This window comes from Meles meles, chromosome 4 (assembly GCF_922984935.1).
Source record: "Meles meles chromosome 4, mMelMel3.1 paternal haplotype, whole genome shotgun sequence".
NCBI lineage: Eukaryota > Metazoa > Chordata > Mammalia > Carnivora > Mustelidae > Meles > Meles meles.
Window position 1 is genome coordinate 39,629,901 of NC_060069.1, and position 19,839 is coordinate 39,649,739.

Here is a 19,839-nt window from a genome sequence, read left to right on the forward strand (position 1 = left end):
GTCTGACTTTCTGCTCCAGTCCTGTCTCATCATCATACACTTGCTATCTGAAGGTAGCTATACCGTGGGTGAGCTCAACCTGGTGTATTCTGGGACCAGAGAGAAACAGCAAAGTGACCTCTCTGCTCAGTTAAAGTAAGGGGGAGGGGGGAGGCTGCATTGCTATCATCATGTTAAGAAGTAACATTTATCAAGTATCGACTGCGTGCTAGGCTCTGTGATAAGTTCTTACAAGGTTATTTTAATGTAATCCATACAGCAACCCCACCATCGTTATTCCTGTGTTACAAAAGAGGAAACAAAAGCACAAAAATTATACAGCTTGCCCCAAGTCACCAACTAGTCATTGTCAAAGTAGACATTAGAACCCTGGGTTCATTCAGAGCCTGTGCCTTCAACTGTTATGCCCTGTTGTCTCTCATGATGGAATGAACATTTTGATTTTAAGGGAAAGGATAGAAGATGGGGAATAAGGAAATTTAACTTCCATTCTTGCCCTGCCTCTTCACAGAGGTAAGAGAGTAGTACCTCTCCACAGGAAGAAAAACCTCCAATCATATAGCCTTGCTTTTAGGGTATATGAAACACCTGAAACATACAGAATTATGTGCAGATGTGCATTTTTTCTGGGAAGAGCAGACATAGTTGCATAGTTTCAGAGAGAGGCATATAAATAAGTGGTCTGGACTATCTCATCTTTATAGCCTTTTTCTTGCCAAACAGCCTACTCTATATTGTCTTCTAACATTTTAAATAATGATGCAATAGCAGCTTCAGACTCCAGGACCCCTCTCTGGTTCAGGGATGTGAAGGGCTCCTGGCTTCATGCTGGCCTTTCCAGCACACCCGCATGTCCAGATAGTGATCACAGGAAGGACGACATTGGGATGGGATCATCAAATTCATCCTCTACCTATTTGCAATACCTCAGCATTTTTGCTTTAGCCTGTTGTATTCATTACTTGCAACCAGACTCTAAGTTTATAGAGAGGCACCTGAATCTGAAAAAGATTTCAGAATCCTTTTAAATTATACTATAAAAAGAATTCTAGTGGAAACTCCACCAGGCTTGGGGTAGATTGTCCATTCATTATTGATGGCCTGCAATGTCCAGAGCATAGGGCAGTGAAAGACCAGATCCCTGACTGCCTGGAGATTCAGAGGGACTAGCAGGGAAATGCTAGGAAGATGGAGAGCACTAGTAAGAGTGAGGCCTAGAGAGGCGGGGGGGCTTCCTTGAGAGGTGATGGAATTTGAGCCAACTCTGAAGAATGAGTAGGAATGAATTAAGCCAGATGTACAGGTCAGAGTGGGGGAAGAGCATTCGAAGCAGAGGAAACAGTATGTGGGAAGGACCTGAGACAACAAAGAACCTGGCCCGTTGGAGGAAGTGAAGAGCTGGGCCGACTAGAGCACAGGAAGGAGAGTGGTATAGGCTGTCCCCATACCTACAGTGAGGCTGCTGAAGGAGGCAGGACCAGCGTATGCAGGGCTCCTGGAGTCAAGAAACATGGGTCCCAGAACCAGCTGTGTGATGCTGTGTGTGTGTGTGTGTGTGTGTGTGTGTGAGAGAGAGAGAGAGAGAGAGAGAGAGAGACAGGCAACATCTCTGATCTTCCATTTCCTTAACTTAAACATGCAAGGTTCGAACTAGATAGCTTCTAAAGTCCTTTCTGGCTCCACGATCCTGTGACTTTTGGGACTTTAAGGAAGTGAAAAAGAGTGAGTCAGTGAGACTAACTGGTCAGTGAGAAAGAGAAAACCGGCCCCTAATACTGGGGAGATGGGTGGTACTATCAGTAAGGCCTTGATGTTTTCCTGCCGAGCATAAGCAACTTCATAAACATCACCATCAAACAAGACCAGTCTGTGACTGTGAAGGACAGAGACAGAAATAAAAGCACTCCACAATCACATCTGAGCACAGATTAAAAAAAAAAAAAAAGTTAACATTATCCAAACCACAAAAACAACCATGATCGCCCTATCCTGGCTCAGACGACTACTCATCTTTACCACTGCAGCTTCAGCCTCACTCTAGTCTTCCTTCCCTTTAGACAAGAGTCACTAAGATGCCCTCCCCAAATTCCCCTCACACAAGCTTCAGCCCTGTAGTTCTTCCTACTACCTTCTCTGAGATGACCCACAGTTCTGCTTCTCCGCAGTAAGTAACAAACCACACTTGTCCAACCATAGGGCTGTTCCTCCAAAAGGGCCAGGACGAGGGTCAGCCATCACAACCAGTGCCTCTCCCATTCTGCACCCTAGGTGCCTCCCTTCCCTCTTGTCCTGGTGGTGCCTGGCTGCAGGGCATTGACATTAGTCCCCTCCCCTTCCAATGTTCTCTAATCTCCCATCAAGAGCCGTACTCTGAGCCTCAGGGTCTTGGGAAGTGGAGCTGTGATGAGGAGGAGAAGAAAATGAGAGAAATGCAAGAGGACCGCTTCATGAGGGAATTTGCATCCATCAATGATAAAAGCAGAATGAAAGTGATCTCCAGAGCAAACATTCTTCCCTTACTTGAAGTGCTGGGGCTCCTCCTTTCAGGCCTCCACCCTGCCAAGACCTGGCATGGGCTACACGGGAGGTAGTGGTATTTCTGTTTCCCAACCAAACCACACCAATCATACCCTCTCTTAAGGTCATCTTCATAGGAAGGTAGCTGGTTCCCAGGGAACTGACTCATTTGGCAGCATCAAAAGGGGTAAAAATTGTTGCTGCTGGTGATTCAGTGTCTAGCTTGGACTTCCCATCTTTAGCTACAGTTTTTTTCACTGGGGGGAGTCCCCACCACACAACCCACTCCATTCTCTTCATATGAGAAAATGGCAAACAAGACCCCCGATGTCTCCTGAGTGAGTCAGATGGCAACCAGGGAGAAGAAGTGGCCTGTTTCTCTGGTCACAAAACAGGCTGTTGGACTCATTGCCCTAATCAAAAAGCCTAATGGAATCAGCTCCTTTGAACTTGCAGAAACCATCATGCATACAAGGCACATAACTATTTCCAACGCTGTCAGCCTACAGTCATAGCAAGGATGGAGTCTTCTTTGTGTTCAGTTTACTTCAGGGGCAGCAAACTCTCTGTGTAAAGGACCAAATAGTAAATATTTTAGGCTTTGTGGGCCAATGTCTGTTGTAACCACTCAAATCTGCCCTTGTAGCACCAAACCAACCATAGATAATATGCAAGTGAATCGGCCTGCATATATTTATTTTTTTCACTTTTTTTTTATTTCTTTTCAGCGTAATAGTATTCATTGTTTTTGCACCACACCCAGTGCTCCATGCAACACGTGCCCTCCCTATTACCCACCACCTGGTTCCCCAACTTCCCACCCCCCGCCCCTTCAAAACCCTCAGGTTGTTTTTCAGAGTCCATAGTCTCTCATGGTTCATCTCCCCTTCCAATTTCCCTGCGTATATTTAAATAAAATGTTTACAAAAAGAGGTGGGCCAAATCTGGCCACCGTTGGCCCCTTGGTCTAATATAGTCAGCACATGGGCATAGCTGAATAGGAACAGAAATAATAACCTTTACCATTACTTTTAAAAGAGCTTATTTCTCATCAGAGAGATTGGGAGAAGTCTTATAACCCAGTTTGGAAACTTCAGAAAGACAAAAGAAAGCAGAAGAGGCAAAGAAGAGAGAAGAAAATCAAAATAAAATAGCATTTCATTTCAAAAGATGAATGGAGGCATCAAAGTGGAAGGAGATCTTTGTAAGGCCTCTGTGGCCTCCTTTTACCCTGACAGGTCTTCAGGAGCCTCTCACAGGCTCAGGAGCAAGCAGAGAGACACTGATAGGGCACTGGATAGCCACAGACTGTTGAATGTTCAAGACCATTCCAGCTCCTGGAGGAGAGGCCTTTCTGAGCCCCCGGAAGGGCTGACAGAGTGAGCAGAAGACAACAGGGGGTACGGGACAGAGGGGATTTGTGAAAGTGACTTTTCTTCTTTTAAGATTTTATTTATTTATTTGAGAGAGAGAGCATGCAAGCACGAGGAGGGGGAGGGCCAGAGGCAGAGGGAAAAGCAGACTCCCTGCTGAGCAGGGAGCCCAATGTAGGGCTCAATCCCAGGATGCTGAGATCATGACCTGAGCCAGAGGCAGACACTTAACAGATTGAGCCACCCTGGTGTCCCTGTGAAAGTAACTTCTAATGGCCACATGTAAACAGGATCCTGGGGCTTCCTATCTGGAGCCAATCCACTGGTTGTGAGGAATATATATCCATTTGGCAAAGCTGAAAGAGGAATTTAATAATGAAAGAATTAAGTTTAAAATTATAGCTCCCAAGATGCGCCAGAGAAAGGTAGAAGAGAAGAAGAAGAGGAAGAAGAAGAGATAGGTAAATCCCCTGGCTGGGACAGAAGGCAAGAAGTGGCCAATCTGTGGTTAATGGCCATTTTCTATAGTTCACAAATCATGCATACTTTTTATAGATGCAGAAAGTCACCCTAGCTACTGAGCGGTGATTTATGAAGTATGTTTCCTGGAATACTGGTGTTGTAAGATGTTAACAATTATTATGTGGGAAACATTTCAGAGAAACTGAAGAATAAATTGACACTGACAGGAAACTACTGTGTGTGTGTTCCAATGCATTTCTGCCTTGTTAGGTTATGCTTAGGGAAAAAAAAAGGTATAATGTTGGGGAAAAAAGGTTCATTTTGAAATTATTCTTAGGAACCAGCTTTTCCAGAGCCAAGAACAGACTACTAACCTATGCTAATGCAGATAAAAAAGAATTGTTTAAGATAGTCTAGTAGAAGTTCTCAAACTTGAGTATACACTGGATACAGAGTTTATTAAAACCAGATTGCTGGACCCCCTCCCAGAGTATCTAACTCACTAGGTTGGGGTGGGATGCAGGAATTTCTGTTTCTAACAACTTCCCAGGTAATGCTGTGGCTGATGTGGTAGTCCAGGGACTTTACTTTGAGACCCACTGCCCTGCCCCCAGCCCAGTTCCTGACAGATATGAGAATCTATTCAAAATTACATTTCTGCCTGAGATTTACCACATTGCAGGAAATCAGTTGGATGGGTTTTCACCACATGCAAGGGTATGCTGGATAATCCAGCTTCAAGTCAGGCTTATGGAGACATATGTGGCTTTATTTGGGGAAAGTGTTACTATACCTTGAGATCGTCTTCAAAACAGCTTTCGGTGTCTAGTGGAGAGTCTTCTCCTGGGGGCAATGAATGTAGCATGTTCCATGTTTTTAATGTACCATGTTTTTAAATGACAACTCATGATCGTCCAACAAGTACAAATTTGAAGATGTCAGTTATTTCCTGGCATTTCTTGCCAGGGGGACGTTCCTTCAAAAATGGAAACAAAGTTCAAAATGAATTTAATGGGGCAATAGTTCTTCAGAAATAAAATTCAGTTTGAACAACTGCAATGTGATATATCTGGAGATTTTAAAAAATACCAGTATAGATTCTGACAGGACTGTGAAACAAATGTATATTAGAAAAACAAGGAGAACCTAGATGACCACAATGTTGATGCGAGTCACCCAAATTATAGTGTGTGGACAAAAGGCAGCAAACATGTCCTGAGATCTGTCACAAAAGGGCAGGGACAAAATGCCTGTCAACCTCAAGTCAGTCTCAAGCATGGTTCCATTTTTGTTAGCATACTCTAAAGACTGACATGAAGAAGTTAGGAAAAGTTCACAGGATATTAACATATATCTCTAGAAAAATATGAAATAGCCCTAAGCAGAAAGGTTTGAAAGAAATTTGGATTGTTAAGTCTGGAAAAAAGGAAGGCAACTCTATTGTACCTTTAAATGAATTAGAGTTTTCTGCCTCTGGACTTTTGCTGCAGTGATAATGTAAGCTAAAGGAAATGGCCCTAATTTTTAAAATATATGTGATTTTGGTTAACTTTAAGGCAAAATATTCTTTAAAATAGGATGATGGGGGTATGTCATTTTGGGCCTTAGATTTTGCAAGAAGCTAATAGCAGCTGGGAATTTCACAGAACTCTTCCATGATTCCTGCACAGACAGGAGCAAACCTGAAGGAAGCAATTGTCATTATCACTGAAACAGCTCAAATGCCCACCAGTGGAAAAGTGCATGAATAAATTGTGACATATTCACGCAATATTATAAAGCAGTCAAATTGATTAACTATATAGTAACACATAATAATTGAATCTTATTAATATAACATTAAGTGAAAAAAAGTCTCAGAAGATTACATGTAGCATGATGCTCTTTTAAAATGTTTAAAACAATTAAAATAATTTTAATGCTTCTTAGGAATACATGTAAATACAACATAACCATATAAAAGGAAAACAAGAGAGGGCTACAATGAGAAAGACTGGCAATATCACTGGTGGGCAAGGATACGAGTCAGTGGAAATTCTCATTTACTGCTGATGGGAAGATAAACTGGTTACAACCATTTCAAAAACTTTTTGGTATTACCTACTAAGTTAAACATATACAAACTCTATGACCCTGCAATTCCACTTCAGGCATGTACTCAACTCATATTTCTCAAAAAGACATATTCAATAATGTTAAGCAGCACTACTCACTAAAACCCCAAACTGTGGGGCATCTGGGTGGCTCAGCTGGTTAAACATCTGACTCTTGATTTCAGGTCATGTCACAGACTCAGGGTCGTGGGATAGAGCCCTGCATTGGGCTCTGTGCTCAGCGTGGAGTCAGCTTGATTCTCTCTCTCTCTCTCGGCCCCTCCCCCTGCTTGCGTGCTCTCTCTCTCAAAATGAATAAATAAAATCTTTAAATAAAACTGTTCATAACAGGGGAATGGATATAAAGTGCAATATAGTCATATAAAAATGCTATATGACAATGAGAAGAAAACAAACCATGGTTACACAAAACAGTATAGATGAATCTTGCAAACATAACATTGGAAAGAAGAAGCCAGACACAGAAGAGTATATACTACATAATTCCATGTATATAAAATTCAAAAACATGAAAAACTGATTTGTGATGGTAAAGGTCAGGCTACTGGTTACTTTGGATGAGAATAATGACTATGAAGAAGCATGAGTGAGGTCTCTGGAGTTCTGGTTCTATTTCTCAATCTAGTTTCTTGGATTCTGATTTCATAGATGTGTTACATTGTGAAAATTCACTTATGATTTGTGTATATGTCTTGATGTCTTTAAAAGTTTGAGAGACAGGGACCTGGGTGGCTCAGTGGGTTAGGCCGCTGCCTTCAGCTCAGGTCATGATCTCAGGGTCCTGGGATCGTGTCCCGCATCGGGCTCTCTGCTCAGCAGGGAGCCTGCTTCCCTCTCTCTCTCTGCCTGCCTCTCTGCCTACTTGTGATCTCTCTCTGTCAAATAAATAAATAAATAATCTTTTTAAAAAAAAGTTTGAGATACAGAGAAGAGAGACAAGGAAGGTAAAAATTTTATTTAAAAAGAATGGGAAATATCAAGTAAAAAGTGGAATGGAAGTAAAAAGAAGTAAAATGGAAATAAAAATGGAAGTAAAAAGAATGAAGAAGTAGTATGCTTATGGGTTAAGCATATTTTTCAAAATATATTTCAAAGTATATATAGTATGACTAGATAGTAAAATCATTTTTGTAGTGTTTTTCCTTCATATTTAATGTCTATATCTATTTACATAGCCATCTTTTTTTTTCCTTAGGCAACCTTTTTTTTAAATTTTTATTCAACCTTTTTTTTATTATGAATTTATGTGGGGTAAGGAAAACTCAAATATGCCTATCCCAACCTTTTAAATAACATTTTACAGTAATGTGTTTTCTGATTTAAAAAATTATACATTTTTTTAAGTTTCAAAAACAAAAAGCAAAATGGGAGAAATCCGTAATTCTACCACTGAGAACAAATCACTCAACATTTTGATGTATATCTTCCCAGTCTTCATTATGATTAAAAAAAAAAACAAACTTTTAAAGCCGGGGTTTGGTGGGGTGGAGGGGAAAGCAAAGAAATGATGGATGTGTGGGTTCAGGATGATGGTTTCTTTGGTGGGAAAGACATAGGAGCACAGGATGCAAGAGGGGAACCTACAGGGAGGGTACTACTAATGTTCTTTGGGATGCTTATTCATTATTAAAAATAACTTAAAAATAAAGAAATAAAAGTGAGTAAAGGTGGTCAAAAGATATAAACTTCCAGTTACAAAAAAAGTCAGTCATCAGATGTAATGTACAACATGGTGACTATATAGTTAATAATACCACATTGTATATTTGGAAGTTGCTAAGAGATTAGATTTTAAAAATTTTCATCACAAGAAAAAAAATTTATAACTATGTGTGGTGGTGGATGTCAACTAGACTTTTTGTGGTGATCATTTCACGATATACACAAATACTGAATCATTATGCTGTGCACCTGAAACTAATATAATGTTATATGTCGATTCTATCTCAATAAAAAAAAATCTCCAGACAATACTAGAGAATCAATGAACAATGGAAGTAATTTAAATAATAAAAGAATTCAGTTAGTTACCAACATATGTAATTAACATACAAAAGTCAACAGCTTCCATAAACACAAATAATAGCTAGAGAACATAATGGTAAAAAAAAAGCGCCATTTATAATAGCAACAAAAATAATTAAATACTTAGGAATGAATTTAAGAAAAATGTGCAAAACCAATGAGAGGAAACACTCTTGAAAGCCATGAAATTACTCTTGAAACAAAAGGAAAGTCATCCTTGAAGTTCTTGGATAAGACAACTCAACACCATAAAGATGTCAATGTAATACAATCCCCATAAAAATATCTACAAGCTTTTTTTATGAAGCTGGACAAGTTGATGCCAAAGTTTATAAGGAAGAACAAGAATGCAGGAATAGCCTAGAACACACTAAGAAATAAAAGCTATAAATGTAGACTAGTCCTACCAGGTAATAAACTGTACTATGAATACCCCTAATTAAAACAAGTTGCTACTGTGGCACCTGTGTGGTTTGGTAGGTTAAGACTGCGACTCTTGTCTCAGTGTAGGTCTTGATCTCAGGGTACATGAGTTCAAGCCCCATGTTGGGCTTCATGCTGGGCACAAGCCTACTTAAAAACAAAACAAAACAAAAAAACAGCTACTGCCACTGCCATAAGAATAGCCATACAGACAAGGATAGAATAAATAAAAGTGGTATCTTCAACCACAGAGCAAAGATGGGCTATTTATTTACTTATTTATTTTAGATGAGCTTTTTAATAAATGTTGCTGGCACAACTAGGTAGTCACTTGGAAACAAAGGTAAAATCAGACCCATATCTCATATTATACACAAAAATAAACTCCACACTGATCAGGAAACTAAATGTAAAATTTTAAAAATTAGATAGAAAATAAATTAACAAATTAGAGTGGAAAAAAATATGGTGAGCTCCTCTATAAACTCAGTGTAGGGAAAAATCTTTCTAATATTAATTCAAAATCCAGAGGCAATAAGGGAAATAATTCATAAATTTGACCACATAAAATGTATTTTAAAGTTGCATGGTAAAATAAAGTCAAAGAACTGCCAAATTAGATAAAAATATTTGTAACAGGGCACCTGGGTGGCTCAGTAGTTAAGCATCTGCCTTTGGCTCAGGTCATGATCTCAGAGTCCTGGGATCGAGCCCCACATTGGGCTCCCCACTCAGTGGGAAGCCTGCTTCTCCCTCTCCCACTCCCCCTACTTATGTTCCCTCTCTTGCTGCCTCTCTCCCTCTGTCAAATGAATAAATAAAATCTTTTTTAAAATTTTTTTTGTTTTTTTTTATTTTTTTAAAGATTTTATTTATTTATTGACAGAGAGAGAGAGAGAGATCACAAATAGGCAGAGAGACAGGCAGAGAGAGAGGAGGAAGCAGGCTCCCTGCTGAGCAGAGAGCCCGATGTGGGACTCGATCCCAGAACCCTGAGATCATGACCTGAGCTGAAGGCAGAGGCTTAACCCACTGAGCCATCCAGGCGCCCCTGAATAAATAAAATCTTAAAAAAAGAAAATATTTGTAGCATATCCCACAACTTAAGGTATTATATTAGCTTAAGGACTAATATCCATAATATATGAAGAACTCTCAAATTTTGAGGGGAAAAACCCAAAACTCTGATAGAATAATGGGAAAGATAAATGAACAGAAAAATTTTTTCATAAATAAAATAAAAATAATTTAGTAAATAAAACAGAGCAGGTATGGACCAATGGTGAGGGTGTATCACCAACCAAGGATTATGATTAATCCAACTCTATGCACCTAAGGGCCAGTCAAAACTCTAGGAATTCCCATAATAGATTTTATGCTGAAAATGAAAGTAGCTAGATCTCCTAAAAACATAAAATGCTATTACTAAGATACATTTGGGTGCCCAGACAAACAGGGGAAAAAAGAGAATGACTTACCTTCCCTTTTGTTGCTGAATCTCACAGTTTTCCCCATGGGTTCTGAATTCCAACTCCCACGATGAGTAAGAGTGGCACCATGATCCAAATATTGAGGAGTTAGAAGGTTTCAGGGTGAACCAGTTATTTTTCCCAGGTCCCTTCCACGTCTAAAATTCTGCATTCTATTTTTTATTTGTTTTTATTATGTTCAGTGAGCCAAAATATAGTGCATTATTAGTTTTTGAAGTAGTGTTCAACGATTCAGTAGTTGCATATAACACCCAGTGTTGATTAATGACCTGGTCTCCCAAAACAGCCACTTTAATCTACCCACTCAGTTACTGAGGCAAGAATGACTTTCCCAGACTCCCTCCTCCTAACTGCAGTCGTCCCCAGGGGGGGCACTTCTTATTCCCCATAGCAGAACCCCCAATATATATTTGTTTCTGTGTTTATATCCCTATCATTGCTTATAAAAATGAAAGGTTTAATAGGGTGAGGAAATGGGATGAAATAAGCACAGAAAGAAAAAACAATATGTTGAGTAATGTTAGAACACAAAAATGCACTCTTTGATTTCTATATTCTCTAGAGCTGGAACTCAAATTTGGCTTCAGCTTCCTAGCAGGCAGAGCAGAGAAGCAAACAGGAGGAAAGAGGAGATTTCATAATGCCCATAAACTTGGAGCCAGTTTTTCCCAAGACCGCATTTACATTTGCTTAGAGCTGTGTCCCAGCAGTATGTTTCGACAGGCTTCTACTATCGGCCCGTGAGAGCCAACAGCTAAATAGCAAGGATTTTTGCAAGTTGGTTGTTAAATCATTAGTAGCTTGAAATCTGCCAAGGTGGGAACATTCAGCAAATACTACAAATCAGGTCATTTTTTCTTTCTTTTTTTTTTCCTTTTCTTTCCCTATTTTATTTTTGCCTCCAGAGAGCCAGTTTACCAGCACACCCTGCATTTTCCAAAGGTTCTTGTAGGGGAACACTATTCTAGGTCAGAGTTGCTGCAGGGAGGGAGAAAGTTTTGGTGTACAAGCTTGTTGAATGCCATGGAAACATCCTGCAGGAGAAGAGAGGAGGAATATCTATGTCCAAGATCAGAGAATGACTGGACCCCACCCCCTCTTTTAATACCACCCTTCGGAATTTCATTCCTGGGATTACAAGAAATGCTATGCCCAGGAGGGATGGACATACCTCCCCATTCAAAAATACATCCAGAGAGACTGGGGAGGCCCCAGGGAAGGATATTATGCTTTTTATGAGGTTAACATTTCCCAAGACTGTGTTTCACAGCATTGTTAGTAAGAGTCCCATGCTGAAATAAATTTCAGAATGAGTGGGTTAAAGTTATCTTTAATGCAGGACTTCTCAAAGCCTTTGGGAGGCAAATGTGTCCTTGTGGCACAGAGTGTACATCAATTCCCAAACTTACTTTACTGTACTGGACACTGTAGTAGCACATCTTGGGACACCAGGCTAAAAAAAACACCTGGCTCATCAGGGTTCCTTGCGGTTTTGAGACGTAGTACCAGGACATTATTCCACAGAAATGTTTTTTTCATATAGGACTTGAAGCTCTGACATTTTTCTTTATAAAGACATGAGTTGCATATCTTTGGTTTTCACCTGAACCATTTAATTATGCCCATAGGTGTCCACACATCCATCAGCAGAGCTTACTTAAGGCATGAAGGGAATCATTTTAGGACAAGAAATTTCTTAACTCATAGCCTGTGTTCCCAGGAGCTCACTCTGGTTCTGTTGTGGAAACCAGGCATTGGCAATGTCAAAGCCCAAAGCCAGCACACATTTCAACTTCTAAGACTCTACAGCAGAGAATGAGCATTTCTCATCATTTTTTAACCTTGACTTTTTCACGTTCCCTCAACTCCCATTCCATTTCTTTTTTTGTCTTTTTCCTTCTTCTTCAAATAGCTTTATAATCTCCTAAGATGGTTTACTGTGATGTGGGCAGCCTACATATATATTCATTCACCTAATCATTTATGGTGTCCCTCTGGATTCAGGGCCACAAATGGGAAAGACCAGGCCATGTTGTCACAGAGCTCATAGTACAACATTAATGAATGTTCATTTCCTCTCCTACTTATCTCCTTTATTTGCTTTGTCTTGGCTCTTTCTCCCCATTTTGCTTGACACTCTATGCTGTTCCTCCCCACTCTTGTTCATCCTTTCTCCTCCCTTCCTTGATAGCTTTTTCCAATGACTAACAGGAACCCAGCTCAGCTGGTTTTTATCACGCTCCTGTCCTTGCATTTTTCCAACTCAATTAAGCCATTACCAGGGCTAAATGAGGCATGGACTCTCCAAAAGTCACACCTGTTGTCAGGGAGATGGAGGGTAAGAACCTGTGCAGCTGGCGGGCGAACAGCAAGCCAGGCTGGAGGGAGGCAGCCGAGTGTGACTCGGCAGCTTGTGTTCCCCCAGTGCTGAAAGAGGGCCCTCATTTTAAAACAAGATGTCCCTTGCTTTAATACAGAAGGAATAAAGTCTGACACAGACCTGAGGATGGTCACATTAATGATGACAGATAAGATGTCTCTAATTTTTTTAACAAATGCACCCCAGGAGCGTATAAAAACCCACATTGTGGATGTGTCCTCAGCTAGAGGTAAAGAAAGCAGTAACCAGAGCCAGGTACATGGGTTTTGTGATTATTGGCTGAACTTTCTTGGGTTTTTCCCTATTCACCTTCATTAAAGTGTACACCTTTCACCTTTCTGCAATGGTGGCTTCACAGCTTACTGTTACTGTTCTTTATGATCAGTATGACAAAAGAGGCCAAAGATTATAGCAGAATAAATCACAGACAAATCAGTATATTCACCATATGTAGATAAATGATTTCTACCGGAAATCAATTTTGGTTTCAAAATCACCTTTTCTCTAGGCAACCTAGAATTTTTATGTCTGCATGTTAGGAATCAACAAATTATAGTTTTTGAGCTTGTCATACCTCTAATTTACTGAGTGGTTTTGTTTATTTATTGTTTTATTTATTTATTTATTTATTTATGAGTTGTTCCATGTTTAGAGGTCTATGCTTTGGTTTTGTCTACCTGAAATGTAGACAAAATCATTCTTCTCTAGAGTTACACAATATCTGGAAATGTTAAAGCCAAGGGAGCAAGAACCAAGGTGGGTTTTACTTTGATGGAAATCGAAATGTTCAATGTTGTCTTCTAATCTTGCCCTTCTATCCTCTGTTCATTCACCCTTGACTCTGGGACTTTTTGGACAAAGGCAAGTTCAAGAGATATTGACACTTTTCAGTATCGGGTACCATGTTCAGAACTGAGAAGGCAACTGTGATCATGATGAAGATCCTTCCCTCAGGAACCTTTGGTGTTGTGGCATGACCCTTCTCTATTCTGTCCTACAATTTCCCCCAAACAACTGCTCATTTTTACTGGTCATGTTTCATTCATTCATTCAGCAAATATTTGTGGAGCACATATTAAGTTCTAGGCATTATTTTTGGTGCCAAGCTACAGGGATGAGAAGAGATAGGCCATACCCTCAAGAAGTTTCTGGACCCCACTTTGAATTAATTCTCCTGGAAGTATCTTCGCCTCTGTACTTCCTCAGCATCTACTTCATGCCTCTTTCTAGCATTTGCATCACTACTTATAATATGTATCTTTATCTCCTTTTAAACCATGAGTACCTTGAAGGCAACAATCTCAACTTTCTCTCCTAGGTTCCTCACATCCCCTAGTGTTTAACACATTGGGATGGGGGAGCTCAATAACTGTTTTTGAATGAATCAATAATTCCATGAATTTACAAATTAATGGACCTATGGAGCCATAGACCAATCTGCCTGACCTCCCATCCCACAACTCTTGGATTAGGAACTCACCAATCAGTCATCTGTTAGTACTTAAACACTCATCATGACTTCAAGGACCTTCTAAACATAAAACCACCTGGTACATGGGTCATTTCCTCTTCCAAATATATTTGCCTTTGAGATAAAGAACAAATACTAGCTTCAGCTTGTATTTACAATACTTTTTTACAGGAGGACAAACATGATTATATATGATTTAAATGAAATGAACTTATAGTAAGGAAAACAAATGAGTTCACTGGCGACTCTTGGATAGATACTGTTAATATAGCTACAGAAAGAAGAAATATAGTAACAATGACTTAAACGAGCTAGAAGCTCGTTTTCTATCTGTCATGTGAAAGTCTGGAAACAGTCTCATACAGAGGTTCTATCTGTCTGTCATGTAAAAGTCTGGAAACAGTCTCATACAGAGGTTCTGTTCCATGAAATCATCAGCTCATGGCACCATCATTCCCTAAGATGGGGTGCCTGAGTCAAGATGGGCTCTAGTTGTCACCTAGACCTCCAGTGCAGCAGAAGGAAGGAAGAGGGATGAAAAGACAAAGGACAAACATGAACTCTTAAGCAGTTTCTTGGAGGGTGCCACAGGCACCTCAGCTGACATCCCACTGGTCTTAAAGGAAGTTGAGGGAAGTGGTTTTTATTTCGGGTAACCACATGTCCAGCTAAAAACGATTTTAGTGTGGCATAAAAGGAGTACAGACAGGAGGGATACAATCAGATGTCTTTACTGCAGATACTGCAACTGAAGTGTTAGTGACTAAGGACTTTTGTACTTTGATTCCTGCAAGCTGAAGTCACAATGAACTCCAAGTGTTAATTCACTGTGCTATGATCGCAGTTGATACTGCTCTGATTATCACTATCAATGACAGCAGGACTGAGGGAGAAGGAAAAGAACGGTTTCGCAGTAAGGAAACCAGGGGGGAGGGGGCAGTGGGAGTCTGGGAAAGGCGGCAGCAACAGCAATGGCAATAGCAATCGAAAGGGAAAGACAGGGTGGAGAAAGATGGTAGAGTCAGTGGGACAAAGTGGTTGGATATTGGAGGAAAGAAAGAGAGAGGATTTAGAATGATTTAGCTTTCAAACAAATTAGACCCTAGTAATTGGACTAAAAAGTGCAGTTTGGAGACTGCATTAGACTGGTGGAGTTAACTGCTACAAATTGACCCGAAATCTCTCCTTGATCTATTACTTCTCACCATGAATTTTCTTTTGAACGGACTAATGAAGTTAATAAACTTCTCCAAGTAGTTAATCTTTCACAGGGAAAATTTAACAGGTCTTAGTGACCTACCTTAATCAGTAATAATGTTCGCTCTCCTAATTCAGTACACTACTTCGGACTCCTTAAAATTCTTAGTTCTTCAGGTATTCTTAATTCCAATGCCAGAATTTCTCACTTGAGTAAGTTGAATATATGGAGAATCTATTCCCCCATCTAGAAAATAAAGTTGGTACTGCAGTTGTGAAATTTAAAATACACTGGATGTTTAAAGGACGTGACACAATGCCTGGTTCAATAAATGCTAGTTTTTGTCTCCTTCCAAAGTGCTTTTTTTTTTTTAATGCATTCATTCAGCATTTATTCAGCACTTACTATTGCAGACATGGCTAAATGCTAGGGAACACAGCTGAACTTCATTCTTGAAACCAAAGTTATCATTTTTTTTTTCACTTCTGAATGTTGAGATAAATTCTGATCCCCTATAGCAATGCGCCTGCCTACTGGACTGGGAGAGTTCCTGAGGGCAGGGAACATGTATACATTTGTTACCTTTATATTTCCAGTCCTTAACACATGTACTTATTAAATGTATGAACGAATGCATGACCAAGGTCCAAGAAATGAAGCCAAAAATCTAAATGCAGGGCTGGAGTCAGAGAACTATGGTAGTTCTGGATGGATCATGGATGTTCAGACATGAGGTCATGGAGAAGTTCAGACATTATGGGAGACAATTCCATGAATGCTGAGTGTCCGTGGGGGGTACTCCTTCCACATGGGGCCCAGCATCTGCTAGGATGGCTATTGGAGAAGGTAGGGTTCCTAAAGGGCAAGAGGCAGCATGTGACATGGGAAATCCAGGCTGTGTTCCACCCCCAAGCTGGATGCCTCAAGTGTGGGGCTGTGTCTGGCCCAGAGGAGTTCTTTTCTCCATTCACACAAAGGCCCCAGTTTGCCAAGCTACACCCCATGGATATGAGCACCTAAAAACTGAAAGATTAGATGTTTTCCAGGCAAAGTTTAGGCCAGAGGGACCAAAAAGGGGGAATGGCGTGTGTGAGGTCTGAGAATTTTACAAAAAGCCTGGTGTACTTGAGGAACTGAAGGCATTTGGGGATGACTGGAGCGTGGAGTTCAAAGAGAAGACCACCAAGAGTGAAACTGGATCACAGCTAGCATTTTCCGTGAGTTTACCAGTTACACTATGTTAATGACCCTTCATGCATATTTATTCAGATCACAGAAAATGACTTTACCGAAGTCATATGTTAGAAAACAGTGAAACTATGATTCAAAGCCAGGTTTAACTTCAGACCCTGTGCTCCAAACCACACGTTCCATGGCATCCAAAGATTTGCAAAGGAATGAAACTGGTGGCAGGAAAGTCTATGAGGAAATCGTTGCAGAAATCCAGATACGAAATGCTGGAAATAGAAACATTAATCTCCTTTATATAATATAATATAATATAATACTTTACAGAGTATTATATTATAAACTGAAACCAGAGATCTGTGATAAGGTACAAAAATGGGAATCTACCGTAATGAAGAAAGAATTTTAAAAATGGCCTTTTCTGTCACGCTGAAAAAATAAATAAATTTTAAAAAAATAAATAAAAAATAAAATAAAAAATAAAAATGGCCTTTTCTGACATTTTTGATTGATTTAAAGCCAAATTTAAACTTAAATATGACTCATTCTGTATTTTCTATAAGAACATAGGTGCTGAATAAAATAACTTATAGAACAATAATGCAAGGAATTCTACTAAGAAAATTCTATGCATTATTCGCGCAGAAGAATGAATGAATTAAAATCCAGCAATGACATCGGTGGAGGCCTTAGCTTATCCATTACCTCTTCAAAATGTGGCCTCACAACTGAACACAGTCCTCCAATATGGGCAAGTAAAGGTTTCTGTATCTTACACAGAGTGCTATAAAAATGAAAGTCTCAGTCATGCCTTACCCTCCTGTTACCCATCAGCCTCTCTAAATGGAAATTCTAAGCCATGTTAGTTGCAGTCATCATAACAAGATGGGATTTAGGCTTAGCTGAATTCATTTTATCTCTTTTCTTTTAGAAAGCCTCACAGACACCCTTTACGTGATGTGGCTTCTAAAGACTCAAGGACCACCCACCTAGTAGTCTGCAAAGGCAAAGGCAGAAATGGATATTCAAACACCACAGCCTCCGTTCTGTTATTAATTACTCTGTAGACATGTGCCCCCACTGTAGGGAGTGAACTGCACCAAGGGGGAAAGTTCCAGGGGCCCCCAAACCACCAGCACTCTTGTTTCTCCCCCTGGAGAGAAAGCAGAACTATGGCGTTTTATAGCTGCTGTTTCATCCTCTTGGCAAGTACCTGGTGCACTTCTGCCTATGGGCCTGACCAACGAGCCCAGAAGAAAGGGGACATTATCCTCGGGGGGCTCTTTCCTATTCATTTTGGAGTAGCAGCCAAAGATCAAGATCTAAAATCAAGGCCGGAGTCTGTGGAATGTATCAGGTAAGGAAATGAGCCAAGTCAAAGACTCTCTTCTATTGTAGAAAAACTGTACCAAACCCAAAGTAATTTTTTTCAAACTTTGTTCTCTCTTTTCAAAGATGGTGATTGGTAGTCATGCTGAAATCACTCCATTTTCGTTTTAAAAGAAATTTTTCAAAAAGTAGTATGTCAAAAATATTGAGTAAAAAAATCCATGGCCTGTTGGAGTATGTGTCCAGTCACTTGGTAAATTAATTGTCATTGTTCATCTGGCAGCAGTGTTGCTGAATGAAAGACTAAGTACCTAGATGGAAATTTATTATAAGTCTTGCAAACCTGAGTAGTAAAATCTCCCATTTCTTTAAGTGCCCCAGGTATTACCTGAGTGTTGGTTGCCTCACTCTCACTTTTTATTAAAAAGGATTTTAAAGTTGAAAGAAACTTCAGAGGTTGATATGATCCAGGCATCTTCAAAATGCAGACGGCAGGATTTTGGAAGTCCTTCGTATAGAAGGCTGAAATCCTGCTGCTTAACACAGAATACACCTAATGCCAATGGAGAAAACACAGAGTCTATCCAAGGGTCTCACTGAACTCTCTCTTCAGCCATTGGAAGACAGTTATCATGTCCCATTGAATCACTTCTTTTCCATGCCTGAGTCTTGGTCATGAAGTAATTACTTCACGACATGACATGACATGATTTCCAGGCCCCTCGCCATTTTCACTGCCCTCCATCTAATGTTCCCTAATTTATCATGACTATGATACGGCATCTAGAATTAGGCACAATTCTTTCAAACAAGATCTGACTTCTGCAGAGTAGAATGGACTGTGTATCACTTCCCTTCACAAGGGTATCAGAGACCAGGAATGCATCCCAAGTTTTTAACCAACTTTTAAGAGAAAATACCACTTTCTCTCTAAGACTTGCAATGCTCAAGAGGGATCCTGCATTTTTTTCCTACTCTTTCTGATTGCTGGAAAATGAAAATGAAAACTACAATTGCTCCAACAAAACTGGATTTCTGTTCATGTTTCTAATGAAAGCTAGAAAATTAGATAAAATTTTCACGTTTTTCTCATGAATACAGAAAAACTAAGCACAGAATTTCAATTATGCTGATTTTATATACCTTACATAATCTATGTGGACATATACCCTCTTTGTTGTGCCCTACTGGACAGAGTTGTGTGTGTGCTACATACATACTTAAGATTAAGTAAGAAACCCTGAAATACTATATTTTTAAAATTATATTTAAGAAAGACAATAAAAGCAGTATAACTGTTTTATGTAAAGAAATAGTCTATAACCTCTCTAATTTTGCAGGTTTAAAACAATAACTAAAAAAAAATAAATGATGGAAACATAAAGAAAATGACTAGGAGAAAATGTCACATTAAAAGTTAGGAACCTAAACAATACAGCGGAGTATATAGCAAATTGTATTTTTTACCACCTGTCATTGAGTTCCTGTAATCTATCACATAAAGGGAAAACCTGCAGAGTTGCTACATTTCTTCCTTTGGGCACTGATACACTGATTGCACATAAACTTCGAGCTCTTATTCTAGGCTGAATCCCAAGAGATGAAAACTATGTCACTGACCCTACTTCTCTTTGTTAAATTTGCTTGATATTTATTTAAAATAATGTTCTTTGAAAAGCAATGCACCCTTATTTTTAAAAACAAAATATATAAATAAAGCAAAAGCCCACAATTTTAAAACCATCCCTCCACCACCCAGAAATAACCAGTTTGTAAACAGCCCTTTTAGATATGTTTGTTAGTTTACAAAGATGAGACTCATCATTTCCTTTTCCCCTTTGACCTCCAGTAATGTCATAATCTGAATCT

The 19,839-nt window shown here is 39.6% G+C and overlaps 1 protein-coding gene across 2 annotated transcripts in view; it reads left to right on the top strand.

Annotated features, from left to right (window-relative positions):
- Positions 1–19,839, top strand: part of CASR (calcium sensing receptor) — an 85,596-nt gene that overhangs the window by 35,491 nt on the left and 30,266 nt on the right. For both annotated transcript variants that reach the window (XM_046003881.1, XM_046003880.1), the window contains exon 2: positions 17,573–17,998. In XM_046003881.1, coding sequence (XP_045859837.1) covers positions 17,814–17,998 — 185 coding nt within the window. In that variant the 5' untranslated portion in view covers positions 17,573–17,813. The remainder of the gene's footprint in view (positions 1–17,572; positions 17,999–19,839) is intronic.